The sequence below is a fragment of the Mesoplodon densirostris genome, chromosome 18, assembly GCF_025265405.1.
Source record: "Mesoplodon densirostris isolate mMesDen1 chromosome 18, mMesDen1 primary haplotype, whole genome shotgun sequence".
NCBI classification, from domain to species: Eukaryota; Metazoa; Chordata; class Mammalia; order Artiodactyla; family Ziphiidae; genus Mesoplodon; species Mesoplodon densirostris.
The window spans coordinates 51538704-51557841 of record NC_082678.1 but is presented as its reverse complement, the minus strand read 5'-3'; the positions used below and the strand labels follow the sequence as shown (position 1 = coordinate 51557841).

Here is a 19138-nt window from a genome sequence, read left to right as displayed (position 1 = left end):
TGTGGTCAGGATCTCTGAGCCTACATGAACCTCTGTGAACTATTCGGTCACGGGTGGAGCGCAGGAGGAGAGTGGAGGGAAAGGGCCCCGGCTGAGGATCACCCACTTCCCTCTCCCAAGTATCATCCTCCATCCATCCTCCTGCCTCGGCAACCTTTCTCTAAACCCACTTCCTCTTGCTCCTGGCTCCTCCCCATTGAATAACTGCCAGATTGCTTTGGTTTCTGTTTCTTTGTTAAGTCCTCCCCAGTGCAGAGGACTGCCCTGTCAGTGTGCAAAGTAGCAGCGACCACAGAGGTGGTGGAGAGATGGCCTTCGGCGGCGCCCAGCCTCCCTATCTGAGCCCAGTGAGTTCCGGGGCTGTGGGTAGCCTCAGCCAGGGGGAAACAGCTGTGGGGTTCTGAGGAAGCTGCTCTTGCAGGCGGAAGGGGGTGGCATCCCAAAGAGAACACCACAAGGGCAGAAATGCCAGCTGGGGCAAACCCTGACACAACTTCTGCTCTGCATCCGTCTCCCTGGTGCCGTTCAGGGCTGGAGGGGGTGAGCATCATCGAGATTTGTGTGTCTGACAAACGCTTACTGAGCTCTCTCCGGGTGCCTCTCCTGTTCTAGGTGCTCAGTGGGGGAAAGAAGGGCCTAAGTAACAACTAGAAAAGTGATGGCTTTTTTTGCACGAAGGGAGAAGTAAACAGGGCTTCCGGGGAGAATAACAACCCAGCACGGCAGTGAAGGGCATTACTTTGAAGAGGGCCTCTCTGGGGTCAGCCATTTACTAGCTGGGTGACCTCAAGCAAGTTACTTTACCTCTCTGAGCCTCCGTTTCTCCATCTGTATAATGGGGATAATCCTTAAGTCACTGCCCAGGGCTGGGGTAAGGACTAAGGGAGGCAGCAGTTCGAGAGAGCGTGGATGGTGTCTGGCCCGCTGTGGGCGCTCTGCAAGTGTGTAGAATTGTTACGAGCCTGGGGGCAGCAGGGAAGGCCTCCCAAGGCGGTGTCTGCTCCCTGAGGGGTGAGTGAACAAGGCAGGGCAGGTCAAGGGTGTCTGAGAGGGACCATCTCTGGAGTTGGGGGTGCAGCGGGGCTGCCCCTGCACTGTGGGGTGCAAAGGGCTGCCTTCTGTGCCTTTTTGCCTTCTCTGGGGAGCCCCTGTGGCAGGCGGCCTTTTTAAACCTTCATCACCCCCATGTCATACATGGAAAACTGAGGCTCAGAGAGGCGGAGGCCATTTGTCAAATGTCCCCAGATGGTAAGTGGCTGAGGAAGGAAGTGTCTTTTTTTTTTTTTTTTTTTTTCGGTATGCGGGCCTCTCGCTGTTGTGGCCTCTCCCGATGCGGAGCACAGGCTCCGGACGCGCAGGCTCAGCGGCCATGGCTCACGGGCCCAGCCGCTCCGCGGCATGTGGGATCTTCCCGGACCGGGGCACGAACCCGTGTCCCCTGCATCGGCAGGCGGACTCTCAAGCACTGCGCCACCAGGGAAGCCCGGAAGGAGGTGTCTTGAGTTCCCCCCCGCCCCAGAGGAAGGAGGTGCCCCAGAGAGAGCACTGGGGAGGACGTAGGCCCGCAGGCGGCAGCCCAGGCCCAGGAGGATTCTGTGGTCACTGTGTCCTGGGCCGGGCCCTGCAGTAGGAGCCTCTCTCGGCCTCTGCTTCCCAAGAGGTCGGCAGGTGGGCTGACGGAGCCCTTCGTGGGGAGCGGGGGTGGGCGGAAATAGGTGCTGGGGAGCTGCTGGGGGGCAAACAGGCCAAACCCACCTCTGCAGGGGCCCCAGCGTGGCCTGTTTGCTCTGGGCAGTGTCCAGTGCCCCTCCGTCCATCTCGTGAGGGCTCCAAGGGTGGGGCTTGGAGGAAGCTGGGCCGCCCGGTGGGTGCCTCCACCGTGGCCTCGGGGTCAGAACGTGTCACCTGGTCTCTTGCTCCATCAGATGGGCGACCCGCAGTCCCTTCCAGGCCCTGACGTTTTATTATTCTGGTGACGTGTTTTTACTTTTTAACCCTTGGATTCAAAAGCCAAAGATTTCAAATCAGAAGGAAACTCCTTCTATGGCAGCAGAGAGTCAAAACAGGGCCTTGGAAGTCCAGACCAGAAAGAGGCTGGGTGCAGGCCTCACAGGCACCCGGAGTACCGTCCAGCCCACATAGCCACCCTCTCCCAGGCCAGCCGTTGACCTGAGTATCTGGGACCTCACTTCCTCCAAAATGCAGCGGGAAGGTCCTCTGCCCGGCCTGTCTGCCGAGGAGGCCAAGCCTCCAGGACCTGCCTCCGGAGCCCCACCCATTCCTCGCCCACGCCCCGCCGGCCTCATCTGGCCCAGCCCCCAGAGGGCCAGGAGGGCAGCTGGTGTCACAGTCAGGACAGGACTCGCTGTTTGGTCCAGGGGAGCACTCGGTGAGCCAGGAGCGAGGGTGTTCTGGGCTTCATCGTGAGAAGCAGACCGTGTGGTGGTTAAAAGCATGGGTGCTGGGGTTCAACCCCAGCTCTCTCTCTGCCCGGCTGCGTGGCTCTGGGCAAGTTATGCAAACTTCCTGTACCTGTTTCCTCATCTGTAAACGTGGCACTAGTAATGACCAGGGTCACTGACGGGGAAGGTCGGCCACCAGCAGGGCAGCAGTGCCCTTTGGCTCAAAGCTGCCCCCGCTGGGTGAGCCCCCTGTGCCAGCTGTGGTTGGGTGGCCTCTGTGACACTGGGCCTCCAGAAGGGGGCTGCCCACCCTCTGGCCTGTAGGGCCTGACTCTGCTTTCCGGACTGGATAGGAAGAGGAGGAAAAAATCCTCAGCCTCCAGGCACAGCCCAGAGCTGAGAGCAAGTTCTGACCCAGCAGAAAGATTAAGTCATCCTTATGCAGACAGCTGCTATTGTCAAGGCCTTCCAGCCACGGGCTTTCTACTTAGCCTTTCACCTAATCCTGTTAAGCACACTGCCTGGCTGGCAATGCTATTGTATCATTGTTCCGAGGAGGAAATCGGGGTGCAGGCAGGTCAAGTGACTTGTTCAGCATCAGAGCTGCCAGCGCAGGGAGCTGGAAGGCGAGCCCAGGCTGTGGGACCATAAATCCAGCATAAGAATCCATCCTCCTAAGTCATACAAAGCAAAAGCGGGTGCTGCTGTTTCCTGCTAAGGTCACACACACACGCGCGCGCACACACACACACGCACACACACACATACACGCACGGAGGGGTCCTTGGCCAGCCAGGCTTAAAACAATACAAATTTATTCTCTTACAGTTCTGGAGATCAGAACTCTAAAATCCAAGTGTCAGCAAGGCTATTTCCTTCTGGAGGCTTCAGGGGAGAATGTTTCCTTTTTTTTTTTTCTGCAACTGTTGAATCTCAAATGTTTTCATCATCTTTTGTGTGTGTGTGTGGTTGTTCCATTTTATTTTTGATTTATTTTTAATTTTTTATTTTTTTTGGCTGCGTTGGGTCTTTGTTGCTGCACGTGGGCTTTCTCTAGTTGCCGCGAGCCGGGGGCTACTCTTCGTGGCGGTGCATAGGCTTCTCGGTGCACGGGCTTCTCACTGCGGTGGCTTCTCTTGCTGTGGAACACGGGCCCTAGAGCACGCAGGCTTTAGTAGTTGTGGCATGTGGGCTCAGTCGTTGCGGCGCACAGGCTTAGTTGCTCCCCAGCATGTGGGATCTTCCCAGACCAGGGATGGAACCCATGTCCCCTGCATTGGCAGGCGGATTCTTAACCACTGCGCCACCAGGGAAGCCCGAGAATGTTTCCTTGCCTTTTCCTGCTTCGAGAGGCTGCCTGCTTGCGTTGGCTTGTGGCCCCTTCCTCCTCCTTTAAAGCCAGAGCTTCTTGCTTCTGTTGTCACATCTCCTACTACCAAGTCTCCTCTTTTGCCTCCCTCTTTGAGGACCCTGTGACTACACTGGGCCCACCTGAATAATCCAGGATAACCTCTACATCTCAAGATCCTCAACCTAATCACACATGCAAAATCCCTTTTGCCGTGTAAAGCAACGTTTTCGCCACTTCCAGGGATTAGAATGTAGACCTCTGTGGTGGGATAGAGGGGAGGGTGGTAGTCGTTCAGTCTACCATACCCTCCTTGGAGTCAACCAGTGTTAGCAGTTTCTTTGAATCCTTCCAGAAATGTTTTATTCATGGTAAGTAAATATATGTATATAGCCTCCCCAACCCATTTTTTAAATAATATGTGAGGCATCATTCCGTATCAGTCCTCAAAGAGTTCCCTGCTTCCTCTCCTCTTCGTGTTAAGCCTCCAGAGAATCCATTCTATGGAAATACCATAATTAATTTCACCGCTTTCTTCTTGGTGGACTTTTGGACTCTTTCCAATTTTTTTGCAATTATAACGTGGCAGTGCATAATCTTGCCTTTAGGATTATACTCAATTTGAAGTAATCTTGTGTTTCAGAATTTGAGGGCACCATTTAAGGCAACAAAATCTCACAAAGCTTTTTTGGGGGGAAATCCTTTCTTAAAATTAACCTGTACTGCCCGCCCCCATTATCCACACATGGCTTCCTCCATTCTGCCTTCCTTCTGTGCCCTGATGACCCCAGCCCAACACACTCTGCTTTCAGTTCTCTATACCTTAGTGTGAATATGCTTAAGGGAAGGGCCCGTACTTGCCAGGAGTATGCATTTTAAGCCCTGCCTGTCATGATGGTGTGAAAGGCTCTTAAGAGAATTTCAGACTTCAACAAACAAATGAGGGGATTCTTTTTCCAGGAAGTACGGCATGCTGGTCTATAAATGTGTCAGGCTGATTCTACTTCTTCAAAATCACTGGCGTGGACAGAGACAACAGAAAGAACTCAGAGATGTAGAGAAGCCATGATTTGCTTAAGGTCACCAAAGTATTTAATGGCAGAGTTCAGACCTAACCTGAGGTGCCACAAAAGACACCTTTCCCAAAGGTCCATGGGGAGAAGGGTCTGTCTGAATGGGATCCTGGTGTTACAGGTTATCTCCCAGGGCGAGCTGTGCACATGAGTTAGGAGGGGTTTCTCTGGATTCTGAGTGGTTGGACAACTCAAGGGCATAGGCTAGGACTGAATTGGGCTGGTGGGTGTTTTTCGTTTGCCTGCAGAGTGTTTATTTTAACTCGTTGCTAAAGAAAACTTTAAAATTTAGAGAGAATAGTATCATAAACAACACATACCCGTCATTCAGTTTCAACTCATGACCTATCTTGCTTCATCTCTACCCAACCCTACTTCCCTTTCCACTCCTGGATTATTTTGAAGCAAATCTAGATATATCATTTCATTGCAAATATTTCATTATATGTCTCTATAACAAAGGAACTCTTCTACAATCCTTTTTAAAGGATTTTCCCCCCAGAAATTAGAAAGCTTTACAGAAAAAAAATTCCAGATTTTGGTCTTCTCCTAAAGACGTGGAAGCTCTGCTAACACTGGACCTGGAGGGTAATCACTGGTTACAGCTGAGTGGACACTGCCTCTTTAGATAAGGAAGATGATGTCTCCTTTGCCTCAGTCCCTACCACTCCCTACTGGACCCTACCTGGCCAGCTCACCTATACACATCACCTGCCTGGCTCCTGTACACACTTAATTTTTTTTTAACATGTTTATTGGAGTATAATTACCGTACAATGGTGTGTTCGTTTCTGCTTTATAACAAAGGGAATCAGTTATACATATGTCCCCATATCTCTCCCCACACATTTAATTTTTGTAAGGAATTGACTTAAAGGAGGAGGTAGAAAAGACTTGAACAACTTGAAAAATGTGAAAATTGACTAGGAGATAGAACTGTGTTTAAGGCAGTTTGTAGAACCACATTAGATAAAAGGCATTCAGGAAGGAAGCTTTGAAAGTTGAGACATAAGCAGTTTAGGACTTTTGATTAGAGACCAAGGTGGACGGAAGCAGAGGGACAGTAGAGAGATAACCTACCATGTACCGGTCTCTTCCACAGCATCAATCTCACTCAGAAGGTGGGACTTATCTCTATTTCACAGATGAGGAAATTGAGGCAAAGAGAAGTTAAATAAACTTCCCAAGGCCGCTAAGGTACCAAGGAGCTAAATTAGGATTTAAATCTGGAGTATGCCTGGCTCTAAAATGAGGCATCCCTCACCATAACCATGGATCCTTTAAAGAGGCTCAGGAAAGAGAATGTGACAAAGTGATGGGGCCCAGGAGGGGTGGAGATGTCACATTAGGGCTTTGGAGGATGCCAAGGGCCTGGGGGAAGGAATGGGGGCCCAGGAGCAGGAATAGAAGAGGGGACTGCCCCATGGTTGCAGAGAGCACCTGGGAAGAGGCACTTTCTGAGGAAGTGGAGGGCAAAGGTCATGGTCACCACTGTTCTCGGGGTGGGATGGGCAGGAGAGGGGAGGATGTCTTCTCCTTGGCCTGCTCAGGTGAGCAGAAGGTTTATCCTCGAGAACAGGTTGGTGGGTCTCTTTGGTCCCTTGGGCCCCCTGAGTCCCCAGCCAGGGGACTTTGCTAGGAACCTGGCCTGGGGGTCCAGCAGCCCCCTCCTCACTCCCCTGGTTCCTTCCCATCTCCGGGCTGTGTACATGCCACGTCTTCCTCTTAGCAGCTGTCACACTGTCCCTGTCACATCCTCTCAGAGCCGGAGGGATCTCCTTCTCACAACCTCAGAACGTCTGGGTAACTTCCTCGCTGCAGGCCTGGAGGGTCCGTGGGGCAGAACCTCAATGTGTCCTGTTCACAGCCGCACCTGGCCCCTAGCCCAGGGCCCGACACCCAGGCCAGCCCCCAGCAAGTGCTGAAGAGAAGCAGGCCGGCCTGCTGACCACTGTCTCCTCCCGCAGGCCATCCCCTTCACTGGGATAATCCAAGGGGGTCTCCAGGACGGACTTCAGATCACCATCAATGGGACCGTTATATATTCCAACGGAAACAGGTACCTGGAATTGTTGTTTCTCTCAGCCTCGCCCCTGCGCGCACCAGGGCGCTCTCAGCTCAGGTTGGTCCACCCAGCATCCTCCGAGCTGCCCGCACGTGGCTCAGGGGATGAGAAGGGCCCGGCCCCTGCCAACAATGCACAGCACTCCTGCCATCTGCCAGTAGCACCCAGGGCACCATTAACCAGACTCCCCAGAGACAGGGGAGGGACAATGAGAGCTCCCAGTCTAAGGAGGGAAGCAGGCCAGCCCAGAGGCAGAAGCTGTAGGACTGAACATTGTATGCTATGACCCAGAGTTGCAAAAACATCACCTTCCTTCATTTCCTATAGCTGCCCTCATCTACTTCGGAACCCTCACTCAGTCTGACGTGGAAATAGTTAAACTCGCCATCAAAGTTGTAATTTGGTCTCTTTCAGTTTCAAGCTCTTTTCTGGAAAATGCTAAGTCAATTCAAAAAATAAACATCTTAGCGCTGTTTCCAGCGCTTTTCCTAGCTCCCAAGGGGGCTTCCCAAGAGAGGAGCTTGCACATATCCTCAGAGGCAGGAGGGTCCTCGGATGTTCACGCAGCCCTGGCTGACCTCTGCTGAGGTCCGGGTGGCTCGGAGGCCTGGGACCTGTGCCCAGTTTCGGTGGGGTCCACGTGGGCTGCACCCTGAGGTCCACAGTGCTCACGGAGGCCCCTCTGGACACGTGGCCCTCTCTCAGAAGCCTCTGTGTCCCAATCCCAGCTGGCTTCTGCTCCTACTTTTCCTCTCATCACTTTGCATGGGGCCTGGGGCCCTTCTGGATCCCTTCAGGCCCCTCCCAGGCCCAGCCCTACACCTGCATCTAGATTCTAGATGACTTCCTCTGCCATTGCTTCCCCTCCAGCTGGACACGGCCACACTGACCATGGGGCTTTGAGAGCCCTGAGTGCCCCCAGGGGACTCGGAGGGAAGTGAGGCACCCAGATCCCCCAAAACTCTGCCAGCATGGGAGTCCCAGACCTCGACTCTGAACTTCCATTGCTTTCTCTCTCCCCCGTCCTCTGCCTACCCTTTCTCCCAGCGCAGGAGGGCTTTCTACTCCCACCCTGTCTAATAGAATCTCTCCCTACCTCCCAGGGTCCCCCTTCCGATGGGAGCTTAGGCTCTCTCCCTTCCCTGGGGCAGGAATTTTCGAAGGAACACAGGAATGAAGCTGGAGGACCGCAAAGAGAAAACTACACCCAGAGATATTTCAGAAACACTATTCTCCACTTTAAGAGGAATAGGGACTTAGATGTTCTCATGCCAGAGTCACTTGGAGCTTCCTTTCCCTTTGGTATTCCCAGAGGGAGGGCGGCTGGGCTCAGGGCCAGGCCAGTTTCCCGCAGGCCCTGCTGGCTGAGGGTTCACAGAGTGCTCCGGTGTTGAGGACGGCATCCAGAACACACCCCCCTTAACCGAGAGAGAGAACGGGCTCTGGGGACTTCCCTGGCAGTCCAGTGGTCAGAACTCCACACTTCCACTGCAGGGGGCACAGGCTTGATCCCTGGTTGGGGAACTAAGATCCTGCAAGCTGTGCGGCCAAAAAAAAAAAAAAAAAAGTGGAGGGGCTCTGCAGGTAGGGGCTCTGTCCATCGAGGGCCACCCTTGGGTGCAGGGCAGTGCCTGGCTCTGCGGGGCATGACATGGGAGCGAGGCGTACTCTCTGACTGCTGTGTGTTTGTTGGGAAGACCAAGGTGACCCCAAGAGGCAGGCTGCAAACCACACTGGTGCTGAAGGTCCCTCGGAAGATTCTTTTGTTTCAGTCCTCACCTTAGAGTCAAGGCTGTACCCAAAGGAAGTTGGGATGGTGAGGGGCTTCCTCCGAGGAGATGGGAACGAAGAGTTGCTTGCTTGGGGGCTTCCCCTGGCCGCCTTGTTAATCATCTTCGAAGGAAGGCAGTCACCCCCTTTCCTGGGTGTGGCAGCTTGAGGGTAGCGAGGTGCGGGGTCATTGCAGATGACAAACAGTGCAGAGCTGGGGTCTGGGTCCAGGCCTGCTGACCTCACTCAGGTCAGGTGGACACACGCCAACCTCTACAGAGGGACAGACGTACACACTGAGGTCCCCACGCCCAGAGAGCTAGTGTTTATTCTATGCCTCCCCTTTAGACACCATCTCTGTAGGCGTCCCAGCAATGTCACATATTCTTTCCATTTGTCCTCTTCTCTCTCAACTGAGCAGACGTGGGCTGGCCTCCAATGAGCGACCACTGGGTGCAAAAGGTTCTCACTCCTAGGCACACTTCTTGACTTCCATCTTGGATACAAATTTCTTTACCCATTTTCTACTTATTTTTAGAAAATCACACTGTAAGGGAAAAATGTGGTGACTGCACGAAAACATACTAGGTGCAAATCAGGTGAGCAAAAAAGGTGGCAACAACTAAGGATGGGTACAAACCAGCCACGCAGGTTGTAGGCAGGATCCCAGATGGATGTCAGTCAAAGGCGTGAGACCCTCCTGTTCCCACCCTTGGCAGTAAACCAGGATACCGATATCACTGTCTGATTTCCCTTGGCCTAGGTTTTCTGTGAACTTTCAGACCGGCTGCAAAGACAGTGACATTGCCTTCCACTTCAACCCTCGGTTTGAAGAAGGCGGGTATGTGGTCTGCAACACGAAGCAGAAAGGATGCTGGGGGCCTGAGGAAAGGAAGATGCAAATGCCTTTCCAGAGGGGGTGTCCGTTTGACCTCTCCTTCCTGGTACAGAGCTCGGGGTTCAAGGTGAGCAGGAACCCTTCTCCCTTCCCTTCCGCTGCCTGTCCCCGAGCCTGATCAGGCATGGTGAATAGCATTTAAATAGTCACGTGAGCAGCACCTTTGTACAGAGAAGAGGACCATTTCCTTGTAAGGATGCAGTCTCCTTACACACCTTCACCTGCATCTACATGTGCACCTGTTTTTCTTTTACTACGGAAATAAGCACTAGATAAGTCACCATGGTGCTTTTCGGCCTCCTGGGTCTTTAAAGTCCAAATTATTTCCGTTCCTCTGCCCTTCATCCACTCTAGGTCCCTGGTAACATTTGTTTTTGTTACATTGTTGCAGCCTTTATCCAGGTGTTATTAATGGCTTAGTTTTGCAGGGCATTGCAAACTGCTTTTGCAAGCAGAGCAGTGTCTCTGGGCTTGGGGAGACAGGAGGGCGGGTGAGTACATCTGTGTCTGTGCCCCTCTGTGTGAACATGGATGTTCCCAACCCCTCGACATGCAACCTGACGTCACCTCTCCGAGAACATTTGTATGCATATTTCAGTAACACCCCAGGTGACCTAAGATTAGAAAGACAAACCTACTGCAATAAACAAACAACCATAAGAACTAAAAAGCCAACCACCAGAGCCACGTAGGGATTGTGTTTGGATGCACTTTGGATCACAAGCATGTTTGTGTAACTGGCGCAGCTCTGAAGGCTGATGCCCCTGACCTACAGGGGATGGATGTGAAAACTAGACACAGCTCTAAACTTCTAGAAGCAGGGGCCCCAGGAGCTTGGGTGAGTTCCCACCTGGCCAGGGACCCCCTCCTGAAACATGCACTCATCTCGGCAGGTGATGGTGAACAGCAACCTCTTCATGCAGTACGCACACCGCGTGCCCTTCCACCGTGTCGACACCATCTGCGTCACGGGCGCCGTGCAGCTGTCCTACATCAGCTTTCAGGTCAGTCTGTCCACCCGGCACCCGCCCCCAGGGGCTGGGTGCAGGGCCCGATCCATTGTGCCCAGGCCCTGCTGCGTGGGCCCAAAAGTGCCAGCCAGTCTCCTTTCCAGGTGGCTCTGGGGACACACCTCTGGCTCCCCCGTCCTGTCCTTCTTGTGTCACTATCTCTGTCTGGGACACCTGCTTCAGTCTCCCGGGCTCCTAGGCCACTCATCTCTGTCATTCCCACCCTGGTCAGGCGGCCGTGTGGTTCTAGAAAGACCCGAGGCTTGGGAATCAAACTGAATCCAGCTCAAATCTCCAGCTCAGCCATTCTCATCTCATTCTCTCATTAGACAAGTGACTTTGCCTCTCCCAGCCTCAGTTTCCTCACCTGTGGAAGGAGCAGGGTCTCTGCCACCCCATAGGTCCTTGTGTGAGTTCAATGAGGCGATACACATCAGAGGTCACAGAATAGCCTTCATGGGCCACACTTGGGTCTATTTGACCCCCTCTGTGCTTTAAAATTTTTGAACGTGTTACCAGCATCTAAAAGGTCAGCAGAAGTTTTTTGTTTTGTTTGTTTTATTTAATTAATTTATTAATTTATTTATTTTTGGCTGCATTGGGTCTTTGTTGCTGCACGTGGGCCTTCTCTAATTGCATTGAGCGGGGCTCTAGAGCACGGGCTCTAGGTGCGCGGGCTTCAGTAGTTGTGGAATGTGGGCTTCAGTAGTTGTGGCTTGCAGGCTCTAGAGCACAGGCTCAGTAGTTGTGGCGCATGGGCTTGGTTGCTCCACGGCATGTGGGATCTTCCTGGACCAGGGCTCGAACCCCTGTCCCCTGCACGGCAGGCAGATTCTCAACCACTGCACCACCAGGGAAGTCCCTCAGCAGAAGTTTTGCAAGGTGAAAAAGTTCTGGGGCTGGATGGTGGTGATGGTTGCACAGCTATGGGAGTCGACTTAATGCCACTGAACAGTACATTTAAAAATAGTTAAGCTGGTGAATTTTATGTGCATTTCACCACAGTTGAGAAAAAAAAAAAGTCAGGCGATAGCACATGGTAATCTGGATTTCTGGCTTTTTGTGAAAACTGGAAAGATTGGAGTATGCTGGTCCCACATTCTGCAGGGCCCCAGGCCGCTGGTTGGGAGCTGTCGGCACCACTTTGGTATTTGAGTGTGTACCCTGAGATGGGAAGGCACACAGCAGGCCCTTGACAAATATGAGGTGCTTTCTCTTTGGTCCTCATCTGTCATATTGCTTCCCTCCCTAACTCCCCCTGTGGGGTTGGGGAGAGAAGAGAGAGAGACAGCCAGCCTGCTGTCCCTTCCTGGAGCCTAACCTTCCCTCTGCCCGTCCTGGACACCCCCGCTCCCCCTGCTTGCCTGTGTCTCCCTCTTGCACGGCCCCTGCTTTTCCCCTCTTCCTTGGCTCCGTTAATGCTTCTCTTCAGCCCAATGCACCTTTTGTTTTAACAGAACACCGGCGCAGCTCTCATCCAGCCCACCTTCTCCACGGTGCAGTTCTCCCAGGCTGCCTGTTTCCCACCCAAGCCCAAGGGGTGCAAACCGAAAGTGAGTTCAGTGGAGGCCGGGGGGGGGGGGGGGCTGAGCTGTCAGCAGGAAGGACAGAGCGTGCGAGACGCTGGTCCAGCCAGCAGGCCAGCCAGGGTCTCCAGGCCCTGTCGTGCCCAAAGGTTCCCTGCCTCCATCCACAGCCCCGTGCCCAGAGCTGGGGACCTGGGAGTTGTCCTTGGCTCTTCCCTCCTCTCCTTATCTCTCCAGGGCACCAGTACCTCTCTTCCCAAAGCCACTGCCTTGGGCAGGCCATGTGCCCCCTCAACACCCCGACCACGGCCTGGTTCCCCACGCCCCACTCACCCACCACAGTGACCTTCCTATGTACAAATCTGATCACGTCCTCCCCCTGCTTTAAAGTCCTAAAGGCCCCAAGTCCCTCTAGATAAAGTCCAGATAGCAGGACCTGCAGAATCCTCCCCAGTCTTGCCCCAGCCTCCCTCCCGGCCTCATCCCTCACCCAGGAAGCTCACGCAGCCTCCACTGCTCACTTGGGGCTCTCTCAGGCCACCGTGCTTTCTGCACATGCTGCCCCAGTGCTGAAAGCACCCTTTGCCACCCACCCCCAGCCAATCCCGAATGGCCCTTCACAGGTCTGCTTAAGTGGCTCTCCTCTGGAGCATCGTCCCTGGGGCAGACCACTGGATGCCCTCCTGAGTCACCACAGACTTTGGACACCTCTGTACTAAGCCAGTCGCCACGTCCTGCTCTAACTGTGTTTATGCGTGTCTCCTCATCACTCTCCTCCCTCCTTCCCTACACCCACCAGGCCCTTTGTGGGCTGGGATTGTAGGTGGTTCATTTGTGTATCCCCAGCCTTTTGCACAGTGCCTGGCATGCAGTAGGGACTCAGTTAGTGAATGTGGAATAGGTTTGCAAGAGGAACAGGCTGCCGGGTGAAGGCAGGGTCCCGGACAGGACGGGGAACAGGGCCTGGCCCTTTCTTTGGCCACTTGAGCCGTGGGGACTGGGAGGAAGGCTGTCTCTCTACCCAGCCTCCCCGGGCCCAGCACGGCGCAGCTGGGGCACCTGCCTTCTGCCATGCAGACGCGGGACTGGTAGAGCCGCAGGCAGCCTTGGCAGGGCAGCCCGACTTTGGCCCTGGCCTGGGGAGGACAGGGTGTGGTGGATACAATCAGCAGAACTGGGTACCATCTGGATTTTATCTCTTGTTACCAGGGTGAGCTCGGGCAAGTTGCCTAATCTTTCTGAGACTAGTTGCCTCACGGGCGAAATAGGAGGCAAGGATGTCTCCCTCATTGTAAAGTCTTGAAGCCAGAGTCTGGCACACAGCAGGCCTTCAGCCAGTGTAAGTTTTCACCTTATGGGTGAAATGTGGCACCAGGCGTAATGGCTTTGCCTGCGGGAGCAAAGGGAAGCTAAATGGTCTGCATCAGACACATCCTCCTCTCCTTCTGAAGGAGCCAATGGGAATGTTCCCCCTCCCCAACCCCACTGCATAACCACAGTGTACCCAGGATGCTGGGTGAGAATCTGGGCGCCCAGAAGGCTCAGGAGGGAGGCCGTGTGTGGGGAGGCATTTCTTACCACAGCTTCTGCCGCCATGTTCCTCTCGTGTGGAGCCCGTGTTAACCACCATTTTGGCTTCTCTTCCCCTTCAGCCTCCAAGGATCAGGCCGGCCAGCTCGGCTCCCATTGTAAGTGTCTTGCTCTCTCCTCGGAATCTCTTCACTTCCGCTTTTCCTGTGGGTTAAAAGGAGGAGGCGGAGTCAAGCATGGAGCCTCTCCCATTGGAGGGAAGGGCCGCCAAGGCCAGACCCTTTGGCCATCTGCCCGGATGGGGTGACGGTGGGAGGGAGTTCGGGGTGCGGGGAGGGGTGGCTGGCCCTGATGAATCGGGAAGGAGCCCCAGTGGCCGCTGGTTTGCTCAGGGCCCTGCCACTCCGTGGGCAGCCACAGGACACCAAGGCCCCACGTTCACTTCTTCCTTCTGCAAAGCGAGGCTGTCCTAGAGAGATTCCCCTGAGAAGAAAGACGCAGGCCACAAATGCAGCCATGTTTCTTCTCCAGAGAAGAAACACCTCTACCTGCCAATTTTGGGGCCTCTGGTCAGGATGATGGGGCTGGTTACAAGCTCAAGCTGACCTCACCTAAGAGGAGTGTGTTAAGTGGTGCCCTCTGGTGGCAGGTGGCAGTCTTCACACCGGTGAGAGCCGGTTATAATGGGGCTTCTTTCTTCCAGACTCAGACCATCATCCACACCGTGCAGAGCGCCCCTGGACAGATGTTCCCTGTAAGTCTGAACGCTCTGGTCAGCTCACAGCCCCACCACGTGCCCTTTTCCCAAGGAGTGAATTCTCTAGGCCCAGAGTCAGGAAGAAAGCAGTTTAGCAAGGAAGATGAGGACATTTGGGGCTGGGCCCTCTGCTTAGGAGAAACGCGCGTAAAACTCTCCTTGGGACAGTAGAGATTCTGGATCAGGCTGGATTTACCCAACGACCCAAGAAATAGGTCCCCTAGGGACCAACAGGAAAACTGGTCCTTCTGTCCCTGAGAGGAGGTGCAGTGGTCCCAGTATCTGGATATGAGACCCTCCATCCTGAGGACAAGCCCCCAGGATGTCACTGCTGATCACAGGCTTAGGCTGCTTCTCCTCCTCCTGTGCCAGTGCAATGCACACGGGGGGCCTGGAGTCAGTGGGGCTGACCTTGGAGGGGTTGAGGGGCAGGTGACCATGATGGGATCCAGGAACACGGCAGGAGTCCTGCCAAGGCTGACATGGGAAGGAAGGCGACTGGGAGAATCCAAGGCCTGAAGCCTCACAACCTCAGTCTCCCATTGGAGCATCCCCTCTAGAACGTGCGAGGGCGTGTGTGTGTGCGTGCGCGTGTGCGTGTGTGCATGCGCGCACTCCCGTACCGAATTTCCCGATCTCTTTTCAACAGAATCCCATGATCCCACCCATGGCGTATCCCAGCCCAACCTATGTAAGTGGTTTCTCTGGGAGGGGTGGAGGTCTGGTTTGTGTTGTGCAGGGTTGGGGTATGGGGAGAGGGGAGGGCAGCTTACAAAATGAAAAGCAGTCCCTTAGTAAGCTGAAGTTCTGGAAACTTCCAGGTAACTTAGAAGACTTAGGAAAGGGGCTTTCACCTTGAAAATCGTCCCTTCACCATGAGCATATTACACGGTCTTCCCTTCTCAGCCCAAGCATCCTTTGCATCCAACGAAAGCTCTTTTCCTGAGAGTAAATGCCCACTAATTTGAGGAATGCTGGAAAGTTTTCCTTTGCCATTTACTGAGCCAAGTAAAGATACCATGGAGTTCTTTCTTGAAGATTCAGGCACAGTTACATTGTCGACTGACAGTCCAAATGCACAGAAGTTGACATGAAGTTTCTCCTGCAGCGGCGGCTGCTCTGGCTGCTGCTGTCTGACCTGTCTCCTCCTCCCCACAGCCGATACCTTTCTTCACCTCTATCCCCGGTGGGCTGTACCCCTCCAAGAGCATCATGGTGTCGGGTACCATCCTGCCCAGTGCTCAGAGGTAAGCCAGGGTTCCTGGGGAGAAGAGACACTCCAAGGTCGTTCTGGCCATTCCCCCGGCTCGGGGCAGAGAGTCCATGGGAGCGGCCCATTCCCAGGTTCTACATCAACCTGTGCTCCGGGAGAGACATCGCCTTCCACCTGAACCCCCGCTTCGACGAGAACGCCGTGGTCCGCAACACGCAGATCAACAGCTGCTGGGGGTCCGAGGAGCGAAGCCTGCCCCGACAGATGCCTTTCTTCCGAGGCCAGAGCTTCTCGGTGAGATGCTGCAGCCCCGAGCTGGGAGGGGCTCTCGAGGGGCAGGTGGGGCAGCGGGTGGAGGTCATCTGGGGGCACCTTGATCGAGACAGGCGCTGATGCCTCTGGGGTGAGGACTGGGCCCAGAAGAAGCGAAAGTGTTCTCCAAATTACTGCCACGGTCATTTGACTGTCACTGTCCCACATAAGGCAGGTGGCAGGTACTACCTGCTGTTACAGATGAGGAGACTAACTCACACGTGCAGGTTACTTGCTAAGGTCACACAGCCCATCAGTGCCACATGGAACTCAAGAATGAGGTGTCATTCATTCACTCACTCACTCATTCATTCATTCAACAGTCATTTATCAGCTATTTCATCCAGGCCCACTTTGAGCAGCAAGTACCCCAGGTACTGGGGGGACAATGAGGAAACAGTCCAGGTCCTGCCCCCCATGGAGTTTACAGTCAAGGTCGGGGAGGAACAAGGAGACAAATGTATGGACATATCGCTGCAGAACAGCAATGCGTACTATGCGGGGGGCGAAGCAGAATAAGAAATAAGTGAGCCCTGGGCAGGGGCCATGCTTCCTCAGGTGGGGTCAGACCTTGGAGGAGGCCCCAGCGCAGGCGGGACCTCAGTGGTAGGAGGAGCCCACCTTGCAAAACATCTACGGGGCAGCAGAGGGAGCTGATATTATCGCCGAGGAAGAGGGTCATGGTTGTGGCGTGTCTAGGAAGCAGGAGGCCCGGGGCTTCTGGGAGAGCGAGGATGGGGAGGTGGCGGGTGGCATTGCTGGAGGCCCGGGCGACACAGAGCTGGGTTCTCGACCCTGACTACGTACTCAAATCACCTGAGAGCTTGAAAAAGAAAAAGCAGGGCCTGGTCCCACCCCAGGCCCACGAGAGGGTGAGCCTGGACCCCCGTATTTGTAAATATGCCCTCATACTCCTCACCCAGGGTTGAAAATGACCGAGGTAGGGCCTTGTGGGTCATGGATTGTGGATTTTAGCCCAGGGTGCTGGTGTGTTTCAAGCCAGAGAGCAATATACTTTGATAGCTGTGTGACCTTGAGCAAGTGACTTAACAGCTCTGTGCCTCGGTTCCCTTATCTAAAATATGGGACCGCTAGTAACATTGATCTCACAGAGGTGGAAGAAGGAAATGAAATCGAGTTTGTGACACGCTTAGGACAGTGCCCGGTGCGCAGTGACTCTGCTGCTGGTGTTAGCAGCTATGTGATGGGGACGCTGGTATTTTAACAGCTGTGCTGCCACGGCCGCTGGGAGAATGTCGGGGCGGAAGAGACAGGTTAGGAGGCTGCCGCAGCAGGAGTGCAGGCGCCGAGCACTCCTGTGTGCCGGGTCCTAGGGGCATGGATGACACAGGCATTTGTGTCCCTAGAGGCTCAGGGTCCAGCTAGAGGGTGAGGATAGGGGTGGGGGACACAGCCTGAGGGGGGCGCTGACTCGGCTAGGAGGGGCTCAGGAGGTGGGGAAAGGCCGGGAAGGCTGGCTGCAGGAGGGTGAGTCCTGAAGGGGGAGTAGCAGTGATCCACGCGGACAAGGCGTGCAGAGCGGGGAGCCCAGGGGGACAGGCGTTCTGGGGAGAGGAACAGGATACGTAAAAGCACAGGGAAGGAGAGCATGAGGCGCGTTCGGGGAAGAGTGAATCCTTCGGTGTGGCTCGAATGCAGGTGTGGGTCTTGCTTAACTAACGTTTGGGGAAGGTGGGAAGGAGCCGGGGAGATGTGAGGCTGCCTTCGGCTTTGAGGACAGTCCAGGTGGGGTGCAGATGCCGGGGCCTCTCGTCCAGGTGTGGATCAGGTGTGACGGCTCCTGCCTCAAGTTGGCTGTGGACGGCCAGCACCTGTGTGATTACTACCACCGCCTGAAGAACCTGCCCGCCATCAACAGCCTGGAGGTGGGGGGCGACATCCAGCTGACCCACGTGCAGACATAGGCCAGCCCTGCCCTGGGCTGCCGTCTGCCTCTGCTCATCACCCCCACCTGCCCCGGATCTGGGCCTTTGCTGGAGAGACCACGTCCTTGGCTGGCTCTGCTTCTGGCCAAGTCCACCTCGTCCCACGCCGCCAGCTGTCACTCCACGCAGGAGGCGGTATCCTCGGCCCCTCCCCTTCCTCCAATCTTTAGCCTCTCCTCCTCCCGGAAAGCTACCCTGATGACACCCCACTGGTCCCCACCAACGGACAGGAGCCTTCTCAGCAGGGGGTTCTCCCCTTTCCCACTGTCCTTCGAATAAAGAAAGAAAGAACGATGCTTGTCGGCATGTGTGCCTGGGACGGTCGTGGTTTGTTAACTGAGTTTGGAGACCTTCTGGAGTCTCTGGAATCGGGGAGGTCCAGGCTGAGGGAGGAGGGAGGAGAGAGCACGGGCTCACTTTGATCAGCGGGTGGCTCCTGACCTCCGGGCCTGCTCCCAGCGGGTCCTCCACAAACCCCACAAGGGTGTGGGAGAAAGCTCAGGCCTCTTGGACAGGCATCGCTGACGCAGGAAGCTTGGTGACGGAGGTGAACCCAGGAAATGGCCCCATGCTTCTGAGATGGGCCAAGGGATGGGCTGGGCTCGGCTCCCGAGAAGCCGACTCGGAAGAGAGGCCTGTTTGTGTGCTTCTGCTGTGGGTCCCCTGGTGTCGGGGGTCAGCGTGTGCGTGGGAGAAAGAGATTCAGCATGCGGGGTTCTGCCAGCCACTGAGCCAGGGCATGGGGACCGGCTCTGTGTCCCCATGATGCCAACGCATCCTGCTAGCTCCAAGAATCCTGTCCTCGGGAACCAGGGTGGGGTTCAGAGCATCCTGAGACCAGCAATACCAGCAGCACCTGGGAGCGTGAATCCCGGGCCCTGACTCAGACCTCCTCAGTGCCTGCGACGTGACAAGATCCCAGGTGGTCTGCTGCACGCTGGCGTGGGAGACGCGCTGGTCTAGGGGACTGTCGTGCAGATGCGTCGCTGGGACGCTGAGGTTGCATGCCCCTTTCTCCCCCACTATCCAATCCGAGGAGGAGTGGTGCAGGGGCGAAGTGGGCCGGGGAGCCAGTGAAACAGAGGCCCAACCCAAGCCGGGAGCCAGATTTTGCCAAACCCTCACTTAGCCCCTGGCTGAGTTCCTTCCTTGCTCTCACCAGGCTCGGTCCCTTGAGAAGCCTTCCCCGTGGAAGATGTGTGTCCTTCCCTCACTGCCAAGTCCTTGACACGCAGCCCAGCCTCATCTGTGCTGTCACCCAGGGCCCAAATCATTACTGGCCAAACTT

The 19138-nt window shown here is 55.0% G+C and overlaps 1 protein-coding gene across 2 annotated transcripts; it reads left to right on the top strand.

The window, feature by feature from the left end:
• The first annotated feature begins 261 nt into the window (after positions 1 to 261).
• Positions 262 to 18136, top strand: LGALS9 (galectin 9). 2 transcript variants are annotated; one of them, XM_060080787.1, is made up of 11 exons: positions 262 to 347; positions 6791 to 6882; positions 9422 to 9623; positions 10450 to 10560; positions 12024 to 12119; positions 13745 to 13780; positions 14326 to 14376; positions 15029 to 15070; positions 15538 to 15626; positions 15724 to 15886; positions 17683 to 18136. In XM_060080787.1, exons 1-11 carry the CDS (start codon positions 309 to 311, stop codon positions 17827 to 17829), a joined length of 1068 nt encoding a protein of 355 aa, XP_059936770.1. In that variant the 5' UTR covers positions 262 to 308; the 3' UTR covers positions 17830 to 18136. The 2 variants fall into 2 exon arrangements, with proteins under 2 accessions (XP_059936770.1, XP_059936771.1); XM_060080788.1 differs by lacking the exon at positions 12024 to 12119.
• Positions 18137 to 19138: the final 1002 nt, after the last annotated feature.

What these genes read in the sequence shown, in the direction of transcription:
- LGALS9 (XM_060080787.1), top strand. Translation starts at nt 309, where the DNA reads ATGGCCTTCGGCGGCGCCCAGCCTCCCTATCTGAGCCCA. An exon ending in AGCCTCCCTATCTGAGCCCA is followed by an intron (nt 348 to 6,790) that starts GTGAGTTCCGGG and finishes CTCCTCCCGCAG; the next exon opens with GCCATCCCCTTCACTGGGAT. An exon ending in ATATATTCCAACGGAAACAG is followed by an intron (nt 6,883 to 9,421) that starts GTACCTGGAATT and finishes CCCTTGGCCTAG; the next exon opens with GTTTTCTGTGAACTTTCAGA.